This window comes from Colossoma macropomum, unplaced genomic scaffold (genome assembly GCF_904425465.1).
Source record: "Colossoma macropomum unplaced genomic scaffold, Colossoma_macropomum, whole genome shotgun sequence".
Lineage (NCBI taxonomy): Eukaryota > Metazoa > Chordata > Actinopteri > Characiformes > Serrasalmidae > Colossoma > Colossoma macropomum.
In genome coordinates, this window is record NW_023495395.1 from 171,869 (window position 1) to 197,337 (window position 25,469).

General features: G+C 37.2%; 1 protein-coding gene and 1 long non-coding RNA gene across 4 annotated transcripts in view; both read left to right on the forward strand.

The window, feature by feature from the left end:
* Positions 1–3,428, forward strand: part of LOC118802032 — a 28,211-nt gene extending 24,783 nt beyond the window's left edge. The window contains exons 2-3 of the long non-coding RNA XR_005006612.1: positions 497–763; positions 3,385–3,428. This is a non-coding gene — a long non-coding RNA (uncharacterized LOC118802032). The remainder of the gene's footprint in view (positions 1–496; positions 764–3,384) is intronic.
* A 2,728-nt stretch (positions 3,429–6,156) lies between these two features.
* On the forward strand, positions 6,157–22,838 carry LOC118802031 (sialoadhesin-like). Of its 3 annotated transcripts, XM_036562481.1 has the most exons (11): positions 6,157–6,645; positions 7,550–7,816; positions 12,792–13,061; positions 16,185–16,457; positions 16,571–16,909; positions 17,047–17,313; positions 17,996–18,244; positions 18,330–18,440; positions 18,833–18,904; positions 18,987–19,061; positions 20,927–22,838. In XM_036562481.1, the coding sequence occupies exons 1-11, from the start codon at positions 6,306–6,308 to the stop codon at positions 20,932–20,934; spliced, it is 2,271 nt and encodes a 756-aa protein (XP_036418374.1). In that variant the 5' UTR covers positions 6,157–6,305; the 3' UTR covers positions 20,935–22,838. The 3 variants fall into 3 exon arrangements, with proteins under 3 accessions (XP_036418374.1, XP_036418373.1, XP_036418375.1); XM_036562480.1 differs by lacking the exon at positions 20,927–22,838 and having other exon boundaries at positions 18,987–19,102; XM_036562482.1 differs by lacking the exons at positions 12,792–13,061; positions 20,927–22,838 and having other exon boundaries at positions 18,987–19,102.
* The last annotated feature ends 2,631 nt before the right edge of the window (positions 22,839–25,469 follow it).

Here is a 25,469-nt window from a genome sequence, read left to right on the forward strand (position 1 = left end):
TGATTTGTTTTAATGTGACAACAACTTTATTAATGAAAATGCTGCCCCAAGTTTTCAGGTCACTACAGAAACACAGAGTTTTAGTCTGTAGGCGGAGCCTTATTTTAGCCACAAACCTACATTTTAGAGCAGGAAGTGAGGCTGCATCTCTGTCCCTCATGACCACAGAGAGAGCAGTTAGATCTCATTGTTTTGAAGTAAATGTGTTCCAGAGTCTGAAAATCAGTGTGTAACATTAAGAATTGTCAGTACTGAAACACATCTTTTCTGCAATTAAGTAAACTTTTTAGACTTTTCATGAAAAATATTATGATCTTATGTGTGCACAGCTACTCAAAGCTATGTTCGACAGTCATGTACTGGCTAGCACTGTTTTATAGTTTCACTAAAAGCAAAAGGATTTTAGTCTAAAGTCCAGGTCCAAAATGGGTTTTCAACTCTCAGTTCAGCAGAATGATGCTTAAACATTTCACAATTATTTGTCATCTTTGAACAGAGAGACCAACAGCTACAGTGAAAGTCCAGCCAGCTGATCATGTGTTCATCAGAGAGAGAGTCACTCTGACATGTGAAATAGAAAGTGGAGATGACTGGAATTATGAATGGTATAAGAATAATAATCTTCTCAGAGATGCTCAAAGGAAGGAATATGAAATCTCTAATGTTGATCAGTCTCATGCAGGTGTTTATACCTGTAAGGGAAGACAAAAGACAAGCCAAACATACACACTCCCCAGTGAAGCTGTAACACTGACTGTATCAGGTGAGTGTTGTCTTTCTTACATAATTTAAATTGATAAAGCTGCAAGGTATACATTTTTTTATTAAAACTGAAAGAAGTAGCAGAAAAAAACTCTAAAATGGTGTTTGTGCACTTCAGCGAGTCACCCGGTAAAGCCTAAAGTAGTTTAACAGCCAGAGGGGATCAGAAAGTTTTTTACAGGGTTTTTCAGACCACATCTTACAGCTTACAAGTATTAACGTCACACAGACAGTCTCAAAAAGAAGGTCCTGCTGATATTTAGGTCTTAAATGCAAAAATATCATTATACTAATGATAATGTGAGGACAACAGTAGATTATTCACTCACATCCTCAGAAGATATGTGCTTCTTCAAGTTCTGACTGAGTTCTCCTTGAATGCTCTTTCAATGAGCTCACAGTCATCAGATTCATTTACTCAGGAGGTTCATAGCACAACTAATGTTACAAAATGTTCTGCATGTTGTGTTTAATTACACGTTTTCACTAAAGAGGTCCAAATCCACAAAAATGACATAGTGTAGCTTTAACAGTTAAACGTGCAGACGTGCATTACTGCTATGAAAATATCACCTAACTTCACAAACTTAAGACCTAACAGACGATGATCATCAAAATTCTCTTTAAAATTTATTTTTGAAGTTTCATTGAGTTCATGTAGTTCATCTTATTAACACTAGAAGCATCAGTTGATGGCAATAGTTGGCTTTTGCCTGAAACGTTAGTTTGTTCACAACCAGAAAATAGAAGATGCAGAAGAGCAGTAGTGATCAATATAAAACACATCTGTAATAAAACTCTCTCTGTAAACTAACGAGAGTGAATGTTGTTGAATACTGTCCTGCATGTTCAGAGAGAGAGAATAAGTTTTAAAGTATTTATCATTTTTATGATAAGTATTTATCAAACAGTGAAATGACAGAACATGTTTTCCTATCTCACTTCTAAAGAGTGTACCTGTTCCACCTGTGGCACCCATGTTAACACTGGCCCCATCAAGGCACTGACTTTGTTTTGCCACCCGTTAGGATTCGTTTGGTCAGCATCATTAAACAGGCTTTTAATTGTGCTCAGTATTTTCTGTGCATGACAGCACTCAAGCTCAGCCAAACCAACAAGCCGGTTTACTGGTACACCTCCAGAAACGTGTCTGCAATAAGCAATAACATTATCCCTGCCGGACACATCTGTACTGCAGTCAGCGATTACAGAGATATAATTAGCCTTAGGGCTTCTTTCGTGATCTGTCCTTTGATTTTGTCTGCAATGCATCCTATGAACTCAGCACAAGCTGTGTCATCATCATATGTCTTCAACACATCCAGTTTTTTTTCATTAACAGGATTTGTGAGGTGAATTTGGTGAAGGGTAGTTCCTCAAATACTGTCATGTAGACTGCGCTGAATTTCATTTTAAGCTCTCTGAATTCTTTCTCGGCTGTTTTTCCGCATGCACGAGACACTGTGTGGGCTAAGGGAGTTTCCTCAGGAACGCGCTTTGCAATGAAATCACATGAATTTTTATGCCTTCGACTCTCGCCATGTTTTTCACTCTCTTTATTGAAATGATTCATTCCTGTTAAGAAATCAGTTTTCCCAGCTTTATCTTCGCCTGCTTTCGAACAGAATTCGCAGTACATAGTCTGCTTTATGTTATCGGACCTGAGCCACGGAAATTCCTGAAGCCAAGAAGTTCTGAAATGTCTTTCTGTGGTTGTACTTCTGCATGACGTGCTTGAGGTGGACAGTTGTTCAAGTACATCTTCGTGTGTGTCTTTCACTCGTTCACTGGTCTTGAGTCAGACTGCGGTTGAGCAGACAACCTCTTAAGGTCTGACAGAGACGTAGATTGTGTGTAAAATCTGATATTTTTCGCTTCGCCATTTTCTACCCGTCAACGTTCACTGCAAAAAGCTCAGCTCGGGTCATCCGTTGGCTACATTTTGCCACTGGTTGAAATCCCGTGAGGGCGCGCGTTTTTTGATAGGCGGACTCGTCCATGTGATTGGACGCTACAGCCTATCGGTTTCGCACTGCGATAAAAATGATTTAAAAAAAAACAACAAAAGAGCAATAAATAAAGAGAAAACACTAATAAGTAAGCAGTTACCGATAAAAAACTAATCTAAAGTTGCTGCCTGTCGCCACTGGCGAGTTAATTATTTATATTACTCGCAAAATTAATAATTGTGGTCGCAATTTCGATCATTTTAGTCGCAGTCTGGAGCCCTGACTGTCCCTCAAATACATATGCATGAAGGAGACACACATCTTGCTCGATCTACTGCCCAAATACTGTGTGTTTAGGCTCAATTGCCAGTTTCATTCATAACACACGAAAATAATGCATACAAATTCCATCTGAATACAGCACAAAAACCTTCATCCAGCCCACTGTATTAGTTCATGTAGCTCATCTCATGGACACTGGTAACATCAGCTGATGGGAATAGTTAGTAGACAGATGGGAAGTGGAAGATGCAGAAGAGTAGTGATCAACATAAAAACACATCTGGAATAAAATATTCTCTGTAAACCAACAGAGAGTGAATGTTTTTGAATACTGTCATGCATGTTCAGAGAGAGTGTATGAGATTTAAAAGTGTTTATCATCTTTGAACAGAGAGACCAAAAGCTACAGTGAAAGTCCAGCCAGCTGATCATGTGTTCATCAGAGAGAGAGTCACTCTGACATGTGAAATAGAAAGTGGAGATTACTGGAATTATGAATGGTATAAGAATAATAATCTTCTCAGAGATGCTCAAAGGAAGAAATATGAAATCTCTAATGTTGATCAGTCTCATGCAGGTGTTTATACCTGTAAGGGAACACAGTCAACAGGCCGAATATACACACACACCAGTGAAGCTGTTACACTGACTGTATCAGGTGAGTGTGGCGACTTTCTCACTTCATTTCTATCATTAAAGCTGCACTTTGTAAGGTTGGTTAATCAAAATTGAAAGAAGTAGCAGGAGAGGGTTTGTGGAACACGACATACATTTTTATGTATTATTGTCAAAAACACAAGCTCAAAAAGAAAGACCAGCTCAATGTTTAGGTCTCAAATGCAAAATTAATGTTATGCTGATGAGGATGTGATGACAGTAGTAGATCATTCACTTCCTCAACAAACATATCCTTCACCAAGTTTTGACTCAGTTCTCTTTGAATACTCTTTCAATGTGCTTTCCATGATTAGATTCACCAGATTTGGGTCCAAAACACCTGATGTTAAAAAATATATTCTTTTTCAAGTTGTGTGCAATGAATCATTTCCTCCAGAGAGGTCTGCAAATACCTAAATCCTACGTCTGCTCTTAGCCACGTGTCTTTTGTGACTTTAAGAAAATCTATGTCTGCTTTTAAAAACTGAAGAAAAATTCATGCAAAACTGGCTGCAGTAAGTTACTCAAAATTCAGTAAATCAAGTGGAAAATGTACCTACCAGGGATGGGGGAGTAGCTAAGTAGCTCACTACTTTTTGTAGTTAACGACAAATTTTTGTAGCTAATAACTGTAGCCGCTACAGTTTTATGAAATGTAGCTAAAAGCTGTAGCACCTACAAAATTTTGTGCAGCTTTAGCGATAATTTTTGCTACATTTTTGCTACAGACTTCAGGCAATCTGTGCAAAATCTGAACCATAGAACGCGGCCGTTAATGGCTAGTGGCGATTGTGCAATCCTGACTGAGCCGCAGACAGTTTGAGCAAACAGGCATGCACTGGCCTCACGCGCTGATCACCCCTTACTAGCAGGCTTAGCTCAGGGGTCGGCTATCGAAATAGTAAGAAGAGCCATTTTTCCTTTCAACAAAAATGAAACCACCTTGGGAGCCGCAACACTTATGTCCGTTTTACAATCTTGGCTGTAAATAAGTCTCAGTATGTGCTGATGTAGTAGTACAGGCTAACACATTTAATATAAACGAAAACACAGACTTATTTTGCTCTGCTTTAAGCTTTAGGTCAGTCACGTCTCTCACATCTCAGGAAACTTTTCCATGAGTTTCTTATAAAATGTCTCTCAACGGTCGTCTTTTTACGAGGCTGAAGTCGCTTCTCATTCGCCAGCTTCTCGTTCGAATTGTCCTGTTCCACCTTAAATGGTGCCCGAGGTGCCAGAATGTACTGCTGTGCCATTTAAGGTGGAACGGGAAAATCTGAACGAGAAGCTGGTGAATGAGAAGCGACTTCAGCTTTGCGAGTTGTTGCAAATTAAACGTATTAGAAAACCAGCTGCGTGATAATGAATGCAAATAAGTCTGTTCATCTCCAAATTATCGATGTTCGTCTTGAATCTTTCTCTTTTCCATTTCGTTATCTGCACTGCTGTGACCAGCTGTTTGCGCGTCAGTCTTCAGCGTTAAAGGTTGGTGAATTAGCAGTTATGTGTTAACTCCAGTGTTTAAGACCATTTATTGTGAAAACTCTGTTAAAACTGTGTGTTACAATGATTTTACAGTGAAGGAGGATTATGTTATTTTACCTAAAAATCTAGTTCTGCTGTGGAGCTGCAACAGCTCTGCAGCAGTGGAGAGATTATTCAGCTGCGCAGGCCTAATTCTCACCCCAAACAGGGCCAGAGTCACTAATGAGGATTTAGAGGCTACAGTGTTGCTGAAGTTTAACAAAGGACTCTGAATGTCATCTCTGTCTGTATCTTACTGAAATGTTTAAAATGGAGCAGTTTTATTTCAACAGTTGACAGTGCTTTGCACAAAATTGTTTGGTTTGTATACAATTTTTTTGTAGATTTTTGTTAGGAAAACCTGAAATGATTGACTTTTCCTTTACTTAATCAAAGTTTTTGTTGGATATAACACCTTTGGTTGTGTAAGTTTGATGGTTGGTTACACTTAAACTTATTTTTGGTGATCTTTTTGTATATTTGCAGCTTTTCAATTGTATGTTTCTTTCTGGCACAGGATTAAATGCAGTGTCTTGTTCACACTATCAGTTTGCCTTGTTTGGTGTGTCAGGTGGAGATTCACAAACATTCTGACAGTCGTGCTTTGAAAGTAGTTAAAAAGTAGTGCACTACTTTTCAAAAAGTAGAAAAAAAGTAGCCACTACTTTTTCTGGAAAAGTAGCTAAATTGTAGCTAGCTACACATTTTGGGAAAGTAGCTAAAAGTAGATAAATACTAATTTTTCAGTAGCTATCCCAACCCTGCTTCCAAAATCTGTACGTATTTTTTGTACAGTCCTCGTAGGTTTTCTGCAACTGTCCCTCAAATACATATGCATAAGAGGACATACACCTTGTTCGATCTACTGCCCAAATACTGTGTGTTTAGGCTCAATTGCCAGTTTCATTTATAACACATGAAAATAATGCATACAAATTCCATCTGAATACAGCACAAAAACCTTCATCTAGCCCACTGTATTAGTTCATGTAGCTCATCTCATGGACACTGGTAACATCAGCTGATGGGAATAGTTAGTAGATAGATGGGAAGTGGAAGATGCAGAAGAGTAGTGATCAACATAAAAACACATCTGGAATAAAATATTCTCTGTAAACCAACAGAGAGTGAATGTTTTTGAATACTGTCATGCATGTTCAGAGAGAGTGTATGAGATTTAAAAGTGTTTACCATCTTTCAACAGAGAGACCAAAAGCTACAGTGAAAGTCCAGCCAGCTGATCATGTGTTCATCAGAGAGAGAGTCACTCTGACATGTGAAATAGAAAGTGGAGATTACTGGAATTATGAATGGTATAAGAATAATAATCTTCTCAGAGATGCTCAAAGAAAGGAATATGAAATCTCTAATGTTGATCAGTCTCATGCAGGTGTTTATACCTGTAAGGGAACACAGTCAACAGGCCGAATATACACACACACCAGTGAAGCTGTTACACTGACTGTATCAGGTGAGTGTGGCATCTTTCTTACATTATTTCCACCAGTAATGCTGAGCTCTTTTTTATTAAATTTGAAGGAAGTAGCAGAAAGAAAAAAGACTAAAATACAGTGTTTCTGTACTGCAGTGAGTCACTCAGTAAAGTCTAAAATAGTTTAAAAGCCAGAGGGAATCAGAAAGTTTTTTACAGGGTTTTTTTTTCTAACCATGTCATGTGTCATTATGTATTAACGTCACTCAGTTTCAAATAGAATGTCCTGCTTGATATTTAGGTTTATAATGCAAAAATAACATTATACTAATGAAGATATGATGACAACAGTAGATCATTAACTCACATCCTCAGAAGACACGTCCTTCACCAAGTTCTGACTGAGTTCTCCTTGAATTCTCTTTCAATGAGCTCACAGTTATCAGATTCATTCACTCAGGGGGTTCATAGCACAACTAATGATACAAAATACTGTTCTCCATGTTCCCTGCAATTACACATTTTCACCAAAGAGGTCTCCAAATCCCCAAAAATGACATTGTGTAGCTTTAACAGTTAAATGTGCAGACATGCATTACTGCTATGAAAATATCATCTAACTGTACAAATTTAAGATGTAATAGATCATTACAATCAAAAATTTCTTAAATTTTTCTTAGAACATTCAGTGAGTTAATGTACCTCATCTCACAGACACTGGCAACATTAGCTGATGGCAATGGTTTGCTTTCGTGTGAAATGTTTGTTAGAGTTTGTCCACAGCCAGAAAGTGGAAGATGCAGACGAGTAATAGTGATCAATGTAAAAACACATCCTGAATAAAATTTGATTTGTAAATTACTAGAAAGTAAATGTTTTTGCATGTTCAGAAAGAGTTTATAAGTTTTGAAAGTTAAAAGTTTAATTTATTTTCTTTGAACAGAGAGACCAAAAGCTACAGTGAAAGTCCAGCCAGCTGATCATGTGTTCATCAGAGAGAGAGTCACTCTGACATGTGAAATAGAAAGTGGAGATGACTGGAATTATGAATGGTATAAGAATAATAATCTTCTCAGAGATGCTCAAAGGAAGGAATATGAAATCTCTAATGTTGATCAGTCTCATGCAGGTGTTTATACCTGTAAGGGAACACAGTCAACAGGCCGAATATACACACACACCAGTGAAGCTGTTACACTGACTGTATCAGGTGAGTGTGGCGTTTGTTTCATTTTGTCTCTTCCATTAACAGTTAAATGTGTGGTAGAAAATTCTGGACTTTTTTCAAATTCAAAAGTAAATGCAATTACATTGTGTTTTTACTGCATTAACTGTATTGACTGTATTTCCCATGTGAGTGAGCATCATTTAAGACATTAATAAAATTGCATTTCTATGTTTATTCGTTGGAAAACTTTAATATGGAAAAGCAAAATCTTTTTAACATTTCATTTTCATTGTCCTAATAATCTGAGTCTGACATGTTAAAAACAGAATAACAATCAACCATTTTTAATTGGATTTCATCATTGTTGCTCCAGCTCTGCCGAAATAAAATGTATCTGCAATCCTAGTTGCAACTGCATTTTCAGTGTCCATGAGACACCAACTTGTTAACAACCCCTGACTGTTTTTAATGAGTGTGTTAAAATAAAGAAAGCACTAAAATGTTAAGGGCCGTGTTTCTCCAGTGTTCCTCTATCTGTCCTGAGAGCTTCTGCCTGAAGTCAGTCCCAGTGTCACTGACATTGGTGCCTGTGATAACCATAAGTTCTCCTAATCCATCAAGAATTATTTCGACACAAAACAACAGGAAAGGACTTTCGACAAATTTATTCTCTGCCTGGTTAGCAAGTGTTAAAGTGTCAATAGTATTGCTTGCTACTGCTGCCTCCATATTCTAAACAATAGTCCTGCCAACCTTTAGACTTTTTTGTCACTTCCTCCTAAAACACGCCCTGCACTAAAAACTCCCTCCCGACGTCCCACCCACAGTGTTTGATTGATGGCAGTGCTTCATTAACAGTAAATATTCAGTTGCAAACAGATTTTAATTTTGGCAGAGCTGGAGCGACAGTGAGGAAAAGTAATTGCAAATGGCTGATTGTTATTCTGTTTTTAACATGTCAAAGTCTGACTGTTAAAACAATGAAAATGAAATTACAACCGTTTTAAAAAGAAATTTAAAGGCACATATACTTTTTGTATTTGTCCTAAGTGATGCACCCTCACATTCAAATTGCAGCTGTAAATACATTAGAATTTTCAAATTTGCATTTGAAAAAAAATCAGAATATGTTAACTAGGGCTGGGAATCTTTAGGCACCTCACAATTCGATTCGATTACGATTCAGAGGGCTGCGATGCGATTATAAAACGATTATCGATGCATCTCGATGCATCTTTTTTCTCTATACAGGATTTCTATCTTCTTACTGTTTGAGGACTTGGTAGTTTTAAAGCAAAGTATTTGTAATGATCCATACTGTAAATGTATTATGGATCATTACAAATACTTTGCTTTAAATATCTAAAATATGTTTTATTAATAAATCAATTGGAAGTGATGTGGCAAGTGAACTAGAAGGCTCTCATTCAGAGACACTGCTGCCACTCATCTGCGATAAAATGCGCGGTTACCCTGAAATAAGATCCAGTGGTATCGGGTGTCCACGCAGCGCGTTACAGCCATCCTTCCAGTGTTCTTTGTCATTTTATAATGGGGATGAGGGGGGAGAGCGATAAAGTGGGGTATTTTCGAGACTGGACGCTGAATCTCGGCTCCAAAGTGTGCAGCATAGCGCGAAAGCCCCGGTTCTCAACGACGGAGAACAGACAGCAGACAGCAGACAGCAGGTCACATAGCCCCGAGGTCTGGCCTCGCCAGTAGCGAACGAAAAGACAGAGATTAAGACGAACATTTGGAGGACTTATTCGCATTTATAAGCAGCGCGCTTGGTTAAATCTGCAACGAGAGACTGTCTTTCTCTAAAAAGTTGCGAAAATGAACTCGCGTCTCTTTCGTATTTTCCCGTTCCACCTTAAATGGTGCAGCAGTTACATTCGGCGCCTAAGGCAGAATTTAAGGTGGAACGGGAAAATTAGAACGAGAAGCTGGCGAATGAGAAGCGACCTCAGCTTCGTAAAACAGCCGGACGCTGAGACATTTTACAAGAAACTCTTCTACTTCTGAGGAAAAGTTTTCTGGCGGAGACGGGAGGAAAGCGGCTATAACTGAGCTAAAGCTTAAAGCAGAGCGAAGTAAATCTGCGCTCTCGTTTTATATTTTCAGCCTATACTAGGACATTATCACATACTGAGACATACTGGACATTAAATGTTGCGGCTCCTAAGGTGGTTTGACTTCGTGGAAAGGACAGAATGGCTCTTCTTATCATTAGTGTTGTGACTCCTGATCTAACCTGGCTTTAACGCAGAGGGAGCCGGTCGGATTTCTCGCTCATCCAGTAGTGTTTTTGTTATGTGCCACAGACTGTCCGGGCGCCGCACTTACACACTTCCAGTTCAGCCTTTTGCGTTCCGTCAACATTACGTTATAAATTAAATATTTAGAAAATCGATTTTTGACGTTGAATGAATCGATTCAGAATCGTTCACATCCGCATCGCGATGCATCTAAGAATCGAGTTTTTCCCGCACCCCTAATGTTAACATATAAAGGTTAGGAGTATGTGGATCACACAATGTATTTACCATCTTTGAACAGAGAGAACAAAAGCTACAGTGAAAGTCCAGCCAGCTGATCATGTGTTCATCAGAGAGAGAGTCACTCTGACATGTGAAATAGAAAGTGGAGATGACTGGAATTATGAATGGTATAAGAATAATAATCTTCTCAGAGATGCTCAAAGGAAGAAATATGAAATCTCTAATGTTGATCAGTCTCATGCAGGTGTTTATACCTGTAAGGGAACACAGTCAACAGGCCGAATATACACACACACCAGTGAAGCTGTTACACTGACTGTATCAGGTGAGTGTCGCATCTGAACTATGTAAGACTTTTTATAAAAATTGAAAGAGGCAATTGGAAAAAAAAGAAACACTAAAATATGGTGTTTGTGTACTGTGACGAGTCACCCAGTAAAGCCTCAAATACTTTAGAAGCCAGAGGATTTTTTTTTTCAGACCAAGTCACACATCTTTAAGTAATAACATCACACAGACAGTCTCAAAAAGAATGTCCTGCTTGATGTTTAGGTCTCTAATGCAAAAATAACATTATACTGATGAAGATATGATGACAATAGTCCTCCTTGAATGCTTTTTCAACAAGCACAGTCATCAGATTCATTTACTCAGGGGGTTCTTAGCACATCGAATGTTACACAATATTGTTCTACATGCAAAAATTACACATTTTCACCAAAGAGGTCTCCAAAGCCCCAAAACTTACATAGTGTAGCATTGACGTTAAATGTGCAGACATGCATTACTGATATAAAAATACCATCTAACTGTACAAATTTAAGACGTAACAGATGATGATCAGTAAAATTCTTGTTAAAATTTATCTTAGAACCTTCAGTGAGTTTGTGTAGCTCATCTCATAAACACTGGCAACATCAGCTGATGGCAATTGTTGGCTTTTATGTGACACATCTGTTAGAGTTCACAGCCAGACAGTGGAGGATGCAGAAGAGTATTATGTCTATAAACTAATAGAGAGTGAATGTTTTTGAATACTGTCATGCACGTTCAGAGAGAGTGTATATGTCTTAAAAGTGTTTGTCTTCTTTGAACAGAGAGGACAAAAGCTACAGTGAAAGTCCAGCCAGCTGATCATGTGTTCATCAGAGAGAGAGTCACTCTGACGTGTGAAATAGAAAGTGGAGATGACTGGAATTATGAATGGTATAAGAATAATAATCTTCTCAGAGATGCTCAAAGGAAGAAATATGAAATCTCTAATGTTGATCAGTCTCATGCAGGTGTTTATACCTGTAAGGGAACACAGTCAACAGGCCGAATATACACACACACCAGTGAAGCTGTTACACTGACTGTATCAGGTGAGTGTGGCGACTTTCTCACTTTATTTCTATCATTAAGAGTTTAAAGTACAGAAGTGCTATGCAACAAAGCCTTAATGAGTTCATGTACAGTGCTTTGCCAAAGTCAGAGACCACCCTTCATTATTTAATTTCCAGTTAAAACCTTAAATAAAGACATAAAGTCGTCCTACAAGTTGGTCATTTTTTCTGCATTGGAAAAAAGCAGAAATGTCCACACATTCCTGAGTTTTCTAGCTTTTCACTTGATCACAGACCCAATTACAGATCATTTTGAAAATCATACATAAAAGATCTAATTAACCAAGTGCAAAAGTCTCATCTCCCTTTGTTTTTGTTTCTACATCCATCAAACTTTCAGCTCAGGCTGCCTTGTAACAGACTAGACCTTTCAGTAGTTCAGCAGTTAACTTTTACAGGAGGTCTTTCAGTGAACTGTAAAGAAACAATACAAATAATGGCCTGTTTGAGTGCATTAATATTTATCTTTATACACAATGTTTTAATGATAATTGTGAGCACTGAACAGTTGTGTTTAATTAATCAAGCTAACTATCCGCAGCTACTTAGCTAACTGACCTTAATATTGCTTTATAACCTTCTTTGTCTTCAGACATCACATTAAAATGATTTTTAGTAAATACAGTAATCTAGATTAGCTGAACTAAGAGCCAGAATAATTCTGTCTGTTAATAGTTTTCACACTGAGCTGTGAGTGAGTCTCCCACAGAGTTTAAGCCAAAACCTTTTCAGCTTCAGGAATGATACAAAAACGACACCAACATCCGGATATTAGGACACATAAGTGTTTGTCAGGCATTATATGTTCCTCAGTTACACCTTTCCACCATTTCTTGGTCTAATAAGTCTGATTAATTTACTGCTAACACTTTTCTTTTGATCTCCACTCTGTTTCCTCTGTAATGATGACTGAAACAGAGGTGTGAAGGTATCATGTGTGGATGAGCTTAATAAATTAAATCTTCTCTAAAATATGATGATATATTTGCTGGAGAGGTTTATTCTTGTGTGTCTCATCATGAGTTAACTGTACATTACTTAAACATTAAACCAATGTCAAAGTTACATTTCTAAATAACATAAAGCTGATTGTCTAAATTCTCTCAACTGAACTTTGTTCTTCATCAACAGTAAAAGTCAGACCTACAATCACCTCAAACCATGATGGACCTGTACTGACAGGAAACACAGTGACTCTGTACTGTAACCTCCCTCAGTCTGCTGGATGGACGTTTTACTGGTCCAAACACACACAGAACTCTGAGAAGGAGACCATCACCAACGTCTACACCATCAGCTCAGTTAGTCTCTCTGATGGAGGTCAGTACTGGTGCAGAGCTGGCAGAGGAAACCCAGTCTACTACACACACCACAGTGCTGCACTCTGGGTAAACGTTACTGGTGAGTAAGAGATTTTCACTGAGTAATATTTTGTAGTACTGAGGGTTAACAGCATAGATAGGACTAAATAATTAATATTACTGATACATCTATTTAAAGGCATCATAAATCTGAGGGTCAGTTTATATAGTAGTTTGGTCCAGACCAAAGCCGAAAATGATACATTGTTCAGTTCTAGTTCTGGTTCACACTGTTTACCAGGGGTGTAAAGAGTACTCAAGTACAAGTACTGTTACTGTAGTGATAATTTACTCAAGTACGAGTAAAAGTATTAGTAATTAAAATGACTCAAGTAAGAGTAAATGAGTAGTTCATTAAAAAACTACTTAAGTACTGAGTTACTTAGTTACTTTTTCGTATTACCGCTGTCACAACATGAACATATTTCTGAGCTGACTCGGCTACATCACTGGAAATAATCTGTACAGAAAAACATTAAAGCTAAAGTTCTGAGAGCTGAGACTGATCACAGTTCGCTCTGCTAGAGCACAGTTACACACCTTTCTGTGAGCTGTGTAAGGAACAAGGTTCACATTAAACTGCATGCATTTCATGGTTAGATGATTATATAAGATGTCCTAGTTTATCTGTTTCCAGTAAAGTATTTTAGAATCCCTGAAAGACGGTGCAGAGGTTGTGAAAACTGACTCAAAATTATGAGTAAATTGCTTAATTAATGATGTCATTTTAGTGAGACCTGCTGCCCATCAGCTCCCTGGACTCTAGCTTACGTTAATAGGTGTGAACCTCTACAGACAGTAAACACATTCACAGCCTTCAGACTGTATATTTTCACTGATATCTGTTCAGAACATTTACACCATTAAAATCAGCAGCAACATCAGCAACTTACCCAGCTTTGATTTTACTGTAATATATTTCACTAATCATGCTGATCACTTCATACAGAATCAGACATTATTATCGCATTAGACAGTTAAACAGCCGTTAAAGACAAAGACCACGGCAGAAAGAGAGAGAGAGAGAGAGAGAGAGAGAGAGAGAGAGAGAGAGAGAGAGAGAGAGAGAGAGAGGTGGGGAGGGATCAGATCAGGCCAGTCGACAGCGCGACAGAATCACTGCTCAGAGCTGGTGAAGGTCGTGTATTAGACTAGATTTCTTTAGCCGTAAACGACCGTTTATCTCCTTAACAGCAGCTAAACTAGCTGTATAAAGGGGTAAACTGTAGCCTGTGGGCGACACCTGATAACTAAAACAGCTGACAGACACGTGTAATAAAATATACGCAGCAGATTTTAAGTTTCATAAACAGAAACATTATAAAAGAAAGAATAAACCCGTAAACACGGTACCTGTTTAGCTCAGATCAGCTAGCTCGGCTAACGCTCCCTCAGGCTGGAGTCGAGTTGTGAGAGCGGATCTCTGCAGGTTTCGTGTTTGGCCGCTGATAATAACTCCGTTTTCTTAAGTTCATGTTAAATGAATACAGATGACCGTTTGGACGCGAACTGTTCCTCGTGTGAGCTGCTTGAGTCCTCCTCTGTCCTTCTCCACTAAACTGGTCATCTCTGTAGTGTTTTTCCTGTCGGAGCTGCTGTTTTTTGATTGGTGAATCTTTTAAATTTAACCGTCCTTTGTTCGTGTTGGTTTCAGAGCTGATTCGCTCATCATTTATTTTTACTCTGTAACGTCATGAAAATTAAAGTAGCGAAGTAAAAGTATTTCATTAAAAATGAACTCAAGTAAGAGTAAAAGTACTGTTATTGAACTCTACTCAAAAAAGTACCGTTACAGGGAAAACTGTACTCAAGTACACTAACGAGAGTAAATGTAATTCGTTATTTACACCTCTGCTGTTTACACTGACATATTTGATATCAAGCCATAAAATGTAATTAAAAGAAGATTTAATGATATACATTTGTTAAAAAAAGATCCAACAAACCTTCTTAACCATGTTGTGCTCTGATCTAACAGAGCTTGTGGGTTTTATGAATGTCTTGTGATGTTCTAAAGAAATCTACTACAGGGGGCTGTGCATTATCACAGTTTTCCCAATATGCAAAGCAGAGTACCATCACTATAACGTACGCTCACGAGTGTCTTACTGCTTTTAAAAACCATTGAAAACTTAACACATTAATATATATATTATGATTTATGTGTGTGGTTGTATGTGTGTATACACATTTTTTCCTGCCCTGGTTGGGCGACCACAGTACTTTCTGTGTGGAGTCTGCATGTCCGTATGATGGACTGGCAACCTGTCCAGGGTGTTTCCTGCCTTTCACCCAATGAGCGTTGGGATAGGCTCCAGCTCCAACCTTGGATATAATATGACATATTTTCAAAGGAAAATAAGTGAAAAAACAGCTTCCAAAACTAAAATTTAAAAATGTATTAAAAGATCAAGAGAAAATGGAACAGCCATGCACAATCTGGTAGACCATCAAAACTTTCACCACCAGATAAACAGCACTTAATGCTTTCATCCTTGAGACACAGGAGAAAATTAAACTCCACTCTTGCTTCACATCTGTACAAATGTTTCTAGACTTCCTTCCACTGTGAGAAAACCTCTTAATGGTCTGAGTGTGTAACAGTGAAAAAGCTGTTACTGAGAAAAGCACATGAACAAAAAAGAAGAAAGTTTGTACTTTTTTGGGGAGGATCAGTGCAGATTTGGGAATCTGGAGTTGGTGGATTATTTTTGGTTGAAGGCTTCATGAGAACAATGAGTACAAACAAATTTTAATACATCATGCAACACCCTCAGCAGGAGCATCACTAGACGTTTATCGATGGGGGGGGTGTAAGCCTGGTGTCGGGGGGCATGGTCCCCCAGGAGGATTTGTAATGGCCCCACAATGTCTGTTCATGATTAACTTTAATAGGAGCAACAGCCAGAAAATGTATCAAAAATGGCTATTTGGTCAAAGTGGCACACAGCAGATTTGCCTCTTTGTAGTTTGTATTAGGCACAGAGTTTGTATGACTAAAACACTTTATCCATCCACTTAGAACAGACACAGATCAAACTTATCTGTGCAAACTTTACTGCGCAGTACTGCGTATTAAATAATGAGCAAAATTCATCATTTAATCTCAAAACTTCGCCTCTTATTTTAATAACAGTGTTGGGAACTGGGAATTTTGTTACAGACAGCACCAAAGCCATGGTGTCCATAAAGCCTGATAAACAGGTGTTTAAAGGAGAGGCGGTCACTCTGAGATGTGACACACAGGCAGGAGGAGACACTAGGTGGACTTACAGCTGGTATAAAGACGACCGTTTGTCCTCAAACAGAAGAACACAGGAGTTCACAATCAGCCCTGTTACAGAGTCTAACGGTGGTAAATACACCTGCAGAGGAGAAAGAAAACATGACTCTCAGAGCTCAGAGATCAGTGATGCTGTTACACTGACTGTGTCTGGTGAGTCTGTGGATTTGTTTTAATATTCTCATTAATTATACTGTATGTAATGATCTTATCACTGTGTGTAAACTTGATTTAGTCTATTATATTCTCCATGTTCTCTCTGTCAGATGTAGCTCAGGCAGTATTGAGTGTGTCTCCACAGAGCTGGCTGACTGAAGGAGACTCAGTGACCTTAAGCTGTGAGGTTACAGGCTCCTCTACAGGCTGGACATTCAGCTGGTACAGAGCTGTTCTCTACAGACAAGGCTTACAACAAATAAGAGACGTTCATGGCAATGTTCTGTATCATGTAGAGCTCCTGTCAGACAGCAGAAGAGGAGCTGGAGGCTCCTACACTCTCAGTCCTGCTGCTCTAAATCACACGGGAGTTTATGTGTGCAGAGCAGAGAGAGGAGAACCAGCCTATCAGACACAGTACAGCACTCCACAGACACTATGGATCACTGGTGAGGAAATACAGATATTAATCATTTTGTTTATATATATGTCGTATTCATCAAAACCATTCTTTTAGTGAACAGTATATTTGTTTAGCATTAGTATTGATCAACATGCTACATGTGTATCTTGTGTGCATGTTCAGGTTCATCTCCTCCAGCCTCTCTGATCATCAGTCCCAGCAGAACTCAACATTTTAGTGCTGGCTCTCTCTCACTGAGCTGTGAGGGACAGAGTGACTCTACTGGATGGAGAGTGAGGCGATACACACACAGTGGGGAGGTGTCAGATTGTTCATCAGTTACAGGATCTACATGCAACATCAGCTCCCTCTACACATCCCTCACTGGAGTTTACTGGTGTCAGTCTGAATCTGGAGGAGGAAGTGATCCTCTCAACATCACAGTGCACAGTGAGTCTCCATTATTCTTAACAATAATAGGCGTCCAATTCAGAATTATTAGAAAAGCTATTTAATGAATTAATTGTTAAAAATGTAAATACTTCCATACTAGATTAACACTTCAGTATAGGAGGATGTTATAAAGCTCTTTTTACATCTTAACAAACCTATAGCTGATTATGAACTGGCTGCTCATTTCTACTTTAATATGCAGTAACTGAAGTGATTTAGGAGCATTTTTATTTGTGTATTATACATCATTCAGTGCCACAGCTCTCAAACTGTTTTATTTTATTTTTAAAATGTTTAACTTTTGTCTGTCTGTATTATATTTTACCTGTTAGCTGCTTTTTATGTTTACATTTTAAAGCAATTGTCGGGCCAAGAAAGGCACTAAATAATTAAAACTTTATAAATAATCTTGTGTATTGTCATTACCTGAGTGATGGGTCTATATGAATGCACTTATTAATGAACTCTTTGATTAATTACCTAATTAGTTACATTGTGTCCCATCAGAGTTGTTTATTTTTATTGTTTCTTTTCAAAACAGTAGTTTAGAGTTTCCTTTTGATTCTTAGTAAATTTACCAACCTTTAACTAAAAAACTGATCTCGTACTCTAAAGTGCAATTTCTAGTTCAGATGTAAACTTAAGACAGTGTTACTTCACTCATTAATCTCTCCTACAGATGGTGATGTGATTCTGGACAGTCCTGTCCATCCTGTGTCTGAGGGAGATTCTCTGACTCTCCGCTGTTTATGTCGCTCCACAAAGCCCTCAAACCTCACAGCTGATTTCTATAAAGATGGATCACTGCTCCAGACCCAGACTACAGGAGAGATGATCATCCGTACTGTCTCAAAGTCAGATGAAGGTCTCTACCACTGTAAACACCCAGAGAAAGGAGAGTCACCAAAGAGCTGGCTCTCAGTCAGAGGTGAGAATACAGTTTCATGTTATTTGATTCATTCTGTAACTCTACAGTTCACAAATTGTAATAATTCACTGGTTTCTTTCTCCAGCTTCAGGTTCTGGATCTGATGGTGTAACAGTAGGAGTGGCAGTGGGACTGAGTTTAACCTTGTTCCTCATTATCATACTGGGCCTGATTTGCTGTTACAAGAAGAACAAAGGTTTGAAAACACACTTTGTCTGTCCTGTATCAGTTTATGCAGCTGACTAAAGACAGATTTCTGTGAGCTGTGTCTCCCTCTACTGGAAATCAGCAGAACACCAATCAAAGCCAGAGTCTGTCAGGGTCTGGGGGGTCTCTCTCGGGAAACCCACCACTGCAGGCTGATCAGTTTGCATTATCAACATACAGTTACAGTTACACTGTTTCACTAAAAGATCTTATTTGCTCTGTAATAAGTAGTGATCACATTGATGGATTATTGATTTTATATATAACAGGAACACAGCTATATTTCATCTCTTCTTTGTTGATACTTTTTAAGTGAGGTATCTTTGATGATGTGATGATGAACACAGTGGCGTCTCTGATGAGTAACTTCTTCTGTTCCAGATGATTCTGCAGCTCAGCCCAGTGATGTAACTTACGCTGAGATTGAGACTACAAACAACTACAAAGGAATCTGTAAGAACTGCATCTCTACAATAACAGAAACATATTTTCTCTTTAATTGTCTTTGATATAATCTAAATTATTTCTGTATCAGATGAACCAGTGAGGAGACCAAATGATGTGACTTATTACCAAATTAAGATGGAAAATTTGAAACACCACAGAGAAGGTATGAATGACCTAATATACATTTATTTTCTGTAAAGGATCATATAAGACTGACTGTGTTAACACAAAGCATTAGCTGTTCCTCTGCCATGCAACATCATCGAAAACAAAAATTATAGAATAAATAAATTAATATCTACATTTTTTTTTACTCATTTAAAAAAAGATACGGTTTTGGAGCCATGTTACTCATTCACCAAGGGGCTTTACTCACACATTAATACAAAAAACATTAACTCTAAGGGCAAAGGTTACAAAAAAGCTATTTAAAAGAAAAAAATGAAAGAGTTTTAATTTTACATCAGTAAAAAAAAGTTTACATTATATTATAGCAAAATATATATAATATAAACACCCTCTTTTACACATATTGTATAATGTATATACAGTTTCCTTCATCTCATTAATTGTTGTAAAATTATCATCAGTGACATTAAGTGGGTGCCTGAAGCCCCCACAGTCCATCAACCATTAGATACAAAAGTTTGGGAACCCTTGGCCAAGTTACACATTTCTTTAATAAAAAGAAGTTAAAACAACCTGTAACAACAACAACAACAACAATAACAATAATAATAATAATAATAATAATAATAGTAATAACAATAATAATTTAATACGTTTATTTATAGTGCACTTTTCATACAAGTGGCAGCTCAAAGTGCTTTACAGATGATAAAGTCTAAAGGTAATAAAAGAAATTCGAGGTTGATTTTCTTCTATTATGTAGTCTCTAGTAAACTGTCACTGGGGCAGTTACCCTTGTCCCTGGGGTCATACCCTCAAGGGTACATCTCAGTACCTTTAGTTAGGGAACATAATTGTACCATAATCCATTTAAATTATATTTTCTATGTTGTATTAGTCCAAACACTCCATCTCATCTCCAGGCTTTTTATTTTATTGCTCTGTTTTAAAACATTAGTTTATGAAAAGGTACAAATTCATACTTTTCCACTGGGAAAAACTTAATTAACGTTCACAATCTGACCTTAAAACTACTGTTGTACCTTTGAGGGAACATTTACATTGTTTGTACCTTGATTAATGAAAATGTTCCTGCACACAACCTTTATTTCTAACAGTGTAGTTACTGTGAGTGTAAGTCTCTTTCAGAGGATCTGAGCTCTCTCTGGTTCCCCTTTAATCTAAACACTGCATGAAGCTTAAAAAGACTTCAGAGCTTTATTAAAACCTAGACTTGATCTCCAGATGACAGTATTGTCTGAGTCAGTAAGTGAAGGTGGAAGCTGAGTGTGTTTAAAATACAAGTGACTTTTTTCTTGCACAACAAATTTCTGCAGATTTGTGCTGAGGAGGATTTAACTGCCCTCCTTCTTCCCTCATGATGTACAGAAATATTTAAACTGTAAAGAAACAATATCTAAGTTTAATGGAATTTTACACACATCAGGTTGAGACACTGATGCCTCATTTTTCAGATACATCAACTCCATTGCGAGTGTAGTGGATTGTTTTAACAACAGAAAACTGTTTACATTCACCTTAAACAGGCAGGAGTGAGAAATGAGTTAAAAAATAATTTAATTTTGCTACTTAACTCATTTGCACCAAAGTAAAACATTTTCAAAAAAGATAAAAAGAAATTAAATATGTTATATTATCATGTCTTCCTGTTTGAAATTAAATTTTGAATACTACACTTGACCTACTTTCTAAATCTAATCTGGCAATTTCAGGAGATTAACACCAGGAACACTATCAGACCTTGTTTTCTTTATCAGCATATTTAGACAATAGTCATGATTAGTTTCATGAGTTTATGTTACTGTTTTATTGAAAATAACTTTGATTAATAAATAATTACCTAAAATATAAAAGTCATAAAGTGCTTTTCTCTTGCAGGTCTATGAAGAAAACTCCTGCTGTTGTTTCAGTACAGAAAAGTAACCATTTACAGAAACTCCTGGTTGGGGTTTTAAGGAGTGCAGACAGAAGAGGATCTGAACACATTTAGACTGTCAGAATTATATTTAATATCTGTATATCTTTCAATAACAAACGCTCTGTTACTGTTTTATACTGATGAAGTGAACAGAGTCTCACTTTTTCTCATTTGTGTATTACTGTACTTTTCTAACACTGACTCTGAGTCAGTGTCTCTAGTGAGGAACTTTTATTTGTGGTACAGTTGCATCTCATCTGTTTTTGAGTCGCTTATAGCTCAGTTGTTTTGTAAGATTGTTATTTTGCAGGCTACATTGTAATCTTTTTTTAATTAAATGTGTATACAGTGTGTATATTCATAATTACAGCTCTGTAGAATCAGACTTTTAAACACATACTATGTTGAAAATCAAATTAATCTTGATCTTAGTGTCTTTTCTACATGATTTAATAAACTCTAAATTCTTAATCATGACCAACATTATAAACAGACTCATCAGTCTCATCTCATCTCTCTTTTCCTCTGAGTTTAGTGAGTTAAAAGAGTTTAACACTCTCTGTTATGAGTAATAATACACTGTACACGTACAGCAGCATACAGAGCGTTTATCATAGCAATGTTAAATTTAAAGCATATTAGCATTGACAGTCACACAGTATCACTGTAAACATACTATGTGGCAGATTTGAACAATGGCAATTTTTGTTGATTTTTGTATGATAATATATTTTTGATCTCATGAGTTTTGATGCTTAATGTATTTTAATTTTTTTTTCATTTTATATATTTTATCATATCCTTATGTCTAACCAAACTAAACCACATTCATAAACTGATGGTGGTTGACTAATTGCAGTGTGGTCATTTGTTCTGATATTCTCATTCTTAATGTATTCTAACCTGTTGATCTTTTATAATGCAGCTAAAGTTACATTTACAATCATGTTATGTTTTATGAAATGAAATATTACTTTGTTTTCTTTAAGAAGCTTAAGAAATAAATCGGTGTAATAGAAACTATATTTTTATTCATCTTTGCTGATGTCTGGAATTAACACAAATAAATATTTTCTCTAAGCACCACAACACCTCTTATGTCCTGTTCTTTATTCAGAGACAGATATTAGCTTTGATCAATAACTAATTTACCCAGGGTGAACTTCAGAAGAGGCCTGATGATTTCTGGGAACTGAAAAATGTTATGCTTGTTGTATTTAAACTCTCAAACTATGAGAGTAATTCTCTTATTTTAATGTTAAGGTTTGCTCAGAAAAACCAGGTTAAAATCTTAAAATAGAAAATTAGATTTTGTTCTCCATTGTGAAAGTTCTGTCTAAGCCCAGCTCACCACACAGCATTTTACCATCACTGCATTAAACTAAACCCAGAACCAGACCACAAAAACCCATAATAGATCACACATAGCTTGAAATGTACACAGAGGAACCTGTTAGTGGACCCTGGGGCTACTGATGGTCATGGACCCCATAAGCCTGTTTAAATTCCATGAAATCAGTGTCATAACTCAGTTCCCTCCCAACTGATGTGGACAAATTACAGCAGATTTAGTAAATATCAAACACCAGACAACATAGCATTGTAAAACCAAGACCTTTGTTTTTAATGAAGGTGGTCACACCACCATGATAGTTCTCAGTTATTCATCACCTCACTATTACTGCATTAACATAAACCACCAACCAGAGCACTAAAAGCCACAGTCAATTATATGAGGCTTGAAATTTACACCAAGAATGCAGTGAATCTAAAGTGTGAATCATCTATTTTAACCTCAGCTAATGTTACTAGCCTGGCATGTAGTGTATCGTTTGATCTTCTTATAACATGAGGGGCAAATGATTCACTTGTAAGAACATCACGTCAAGGTCTTGGACATGTTAGATGGTTATCAATCAGTCAGTTCTCATCTCTTGATGCTTTGGATATGGGAGAAATTGGCAGATGTAAAAAAAACCTGAGTGACTTTAACAAGGATCAGATAATTATGGAATCAGTAAACAGACTCCAGTCATCAATCATCTGTGAATAATTAATTAATCATGTGAACAGATATTAATCAAATGAAAAAACAAATGAGACTGTGAAATTAGACTGTGAAAGAGTGTGTTGTGTTTGTAAACTCTTATCTTGTCAAAATGCTGTTTTATTCTACATGTAGACTAATTTGAAGTGACCTATAAAACAGCAAACGAAAGACCTCAAAGTCAGGAGCTCAGCTCTCCACATTTACAGCATCTTGTAGATCATATATATTTATAGTATATGATTATAATGTTTGTGCCAAATTTTGTCTCAGAGGCCTGAGAACAGAGAGGAGTTAGAGATGTGTTTGTGGTCTGACTTTTATTCTAGTAAAACTGCAGTAATGACAACACCAACCAAATAAGAACTGAAACCTAATGATGTTTTTAAGTGACACTTATTGCGTCTTTTACAAGCTATAAATTCATGTTTATGACAAGACAGTCTTTTATTCACGTATTTATAATCATACTGATCTTCATCTTTCAGGCTCCTCATGTCCATCCTTAAAATCTAAGCAGACTCGTAATGCTGGGTCTCTCTGCTTTGGTGCCCCAGAGAGGTGGAATGAACTTTTCCCTGGACTCTGCACTGCAGTCAGTTCTCACGGTCAGTTCTTTCCTCTGTGGTCTGAAGACTCGTATCTTCAGGTATTATCTACTTCACACCTTTCTGCTCTCATTCGCACTTCATTTTTTCACAGATGTGCCAGTTACCCACTAATACCACCTCCCCCACACCCACCACGACAGACGCTGATGTTTGAACTTCACGCTGGTAAAAACAGTCCTTTTTTTCTTTGACCCAGAGAAAACAATGTTCATTATCTCCATGAATAATCTAGAGGTTTGACTTGTCAGACCACAATACACGTTTCCACTGTGCATCAGTCCATTTCAGATGAGCTCGAGCTCAGAGAATTCTGCAGCCTTTGGGATGTTGTTGAGAAATGACTTCCACTGTGCACAGTACAGTCTAAACCTGCATTAGTGGATGCAGCGTCATTAAAATCAGTTTGTCAAAGTATTTCTGTTTTGTTCTTGTCTCATTTCTTTGAACGTATTGCAGGTATCAATTTCATATGTTAAAAAAAAAAACAATGAAGTTGATAAAGTAGAACATTATATCTTCTCTTTGAACTGTTTTTATTCAAAAACAGGTCAAAGTAGATTTAAAGATCAATTCCTTCGTATTTTACAGAAGGACTTGGGTTTGTAGGATTCAGGCCGAATACAAAAAACATTAAGGCAGAACCCAAGAACTCTCTCTCTCTCTCTCTCTCTCTCTCTCTCTCTCTCTCTCTCTCTTTCATGTGCTTGGTCTATGACTAAAGGGGAAGTGTTTAGGTCATTGTTCAGTCAGTCATTACTGGGGCAGTATGGAGCTCAGTATGCTCTCTCTGATGATCTGTGAGTGAAGATTCTCTTTACATTGCTGTAGCTTATTAGTATTTAAATTTGTGTTATTTTGTACTGTATTTGTACTGTAATTGTTTTGTATAGCTTTGCTCCCCATTTCATAGTGAAATTTACATTCTGGGTTAAAAGAATAAGACACTCATTCCAGCTAAAAAAACATCCATGCATTAAAGAAGGTTCATCATCTTGTCCTTCTTCTTCATCATGTTGTGTAAGCAGCCCTTGTATTTGCCTGTTTCTATCTGTCAGGTCTTGAGTTTATTGTTTTTGATTTCTTATGTTACCTCGTCTGTTTCCACCCACCTAGTGACTGTTTCGTAAAATTAAAAGCTTACACTGACATTGTTTTGCAACTAGTCCTCATTTGTGACAGTTGCCATAGTTTTAATTCATCTTTCATGTTAATAATATGACATGTTTTAACTCCTGTACTGATACACAGAGCCTCATGAGGGAATGTTTTAGCCTACAGTTACCACTGAACTCAGAAATGAGTTCATTATTGGAGTGTCTTTCTCCTGGGGTCATAAGAATCCTTAATTGTATGCACATTTTTGTGCTTTCCCACATCTAGTACACCTGATTGAACTCAACTGCTAATTTACAAGCTCCTGTTGTGCTGGTTGAGGTGTGTCAGAGTGAGAAAAACACAAAACTAAGCAGTGTCAATTCTCAATTCACTATAAAGAAAGCAGTGATTACTGATAACTCATGATGAATTCATAATGTTTGTGCCCCCTAAAGTAAAGTGATGAACCAGTCACATTTTATTACTCATTAAATACTGATCCTTCATGATGAATTCATAATGTTTGTGCCCCCTAAAGTAACGTGATGAGCGAATCACACTTTATTACTGATTATATACTACTTCTTCATGATGAGTTCATAATGTTTGTGCACCCTAAAGTAAAGCGATGAACCAGTCACACTTTATTACTGATTAAAAGCTAATAAAATAGCAGGGGTTAATCATTTTACTTACCAAAATGACAGTCATTCTTTTGCCCTCTCAAGAACAGTGATGAAGGATAAGTAG

Coding starts and splice junctions, on each gene's coding strand:
- LOC118802031 (XM_036562480.1), top strand. CDS start 6,306: ATGTTTTTGAATACTGTCATGCATGTTCAGAGAGAGTGTATGAGATTT. Junction 16,910..17,046: donor ACAGACACTATGGATCACTG/GTGAGGAAATAC, acceptor GTGCATGTTCAG/GTTCATCTCCTCCAGCCTCT. Junction 18,441..18,832: donor CTGTTACAAGAAGAACAAAG/GTTTGAAAACAC, acceptor CTTCTGTTCCAG/ATGATTCTGCAGCTCAGCCC.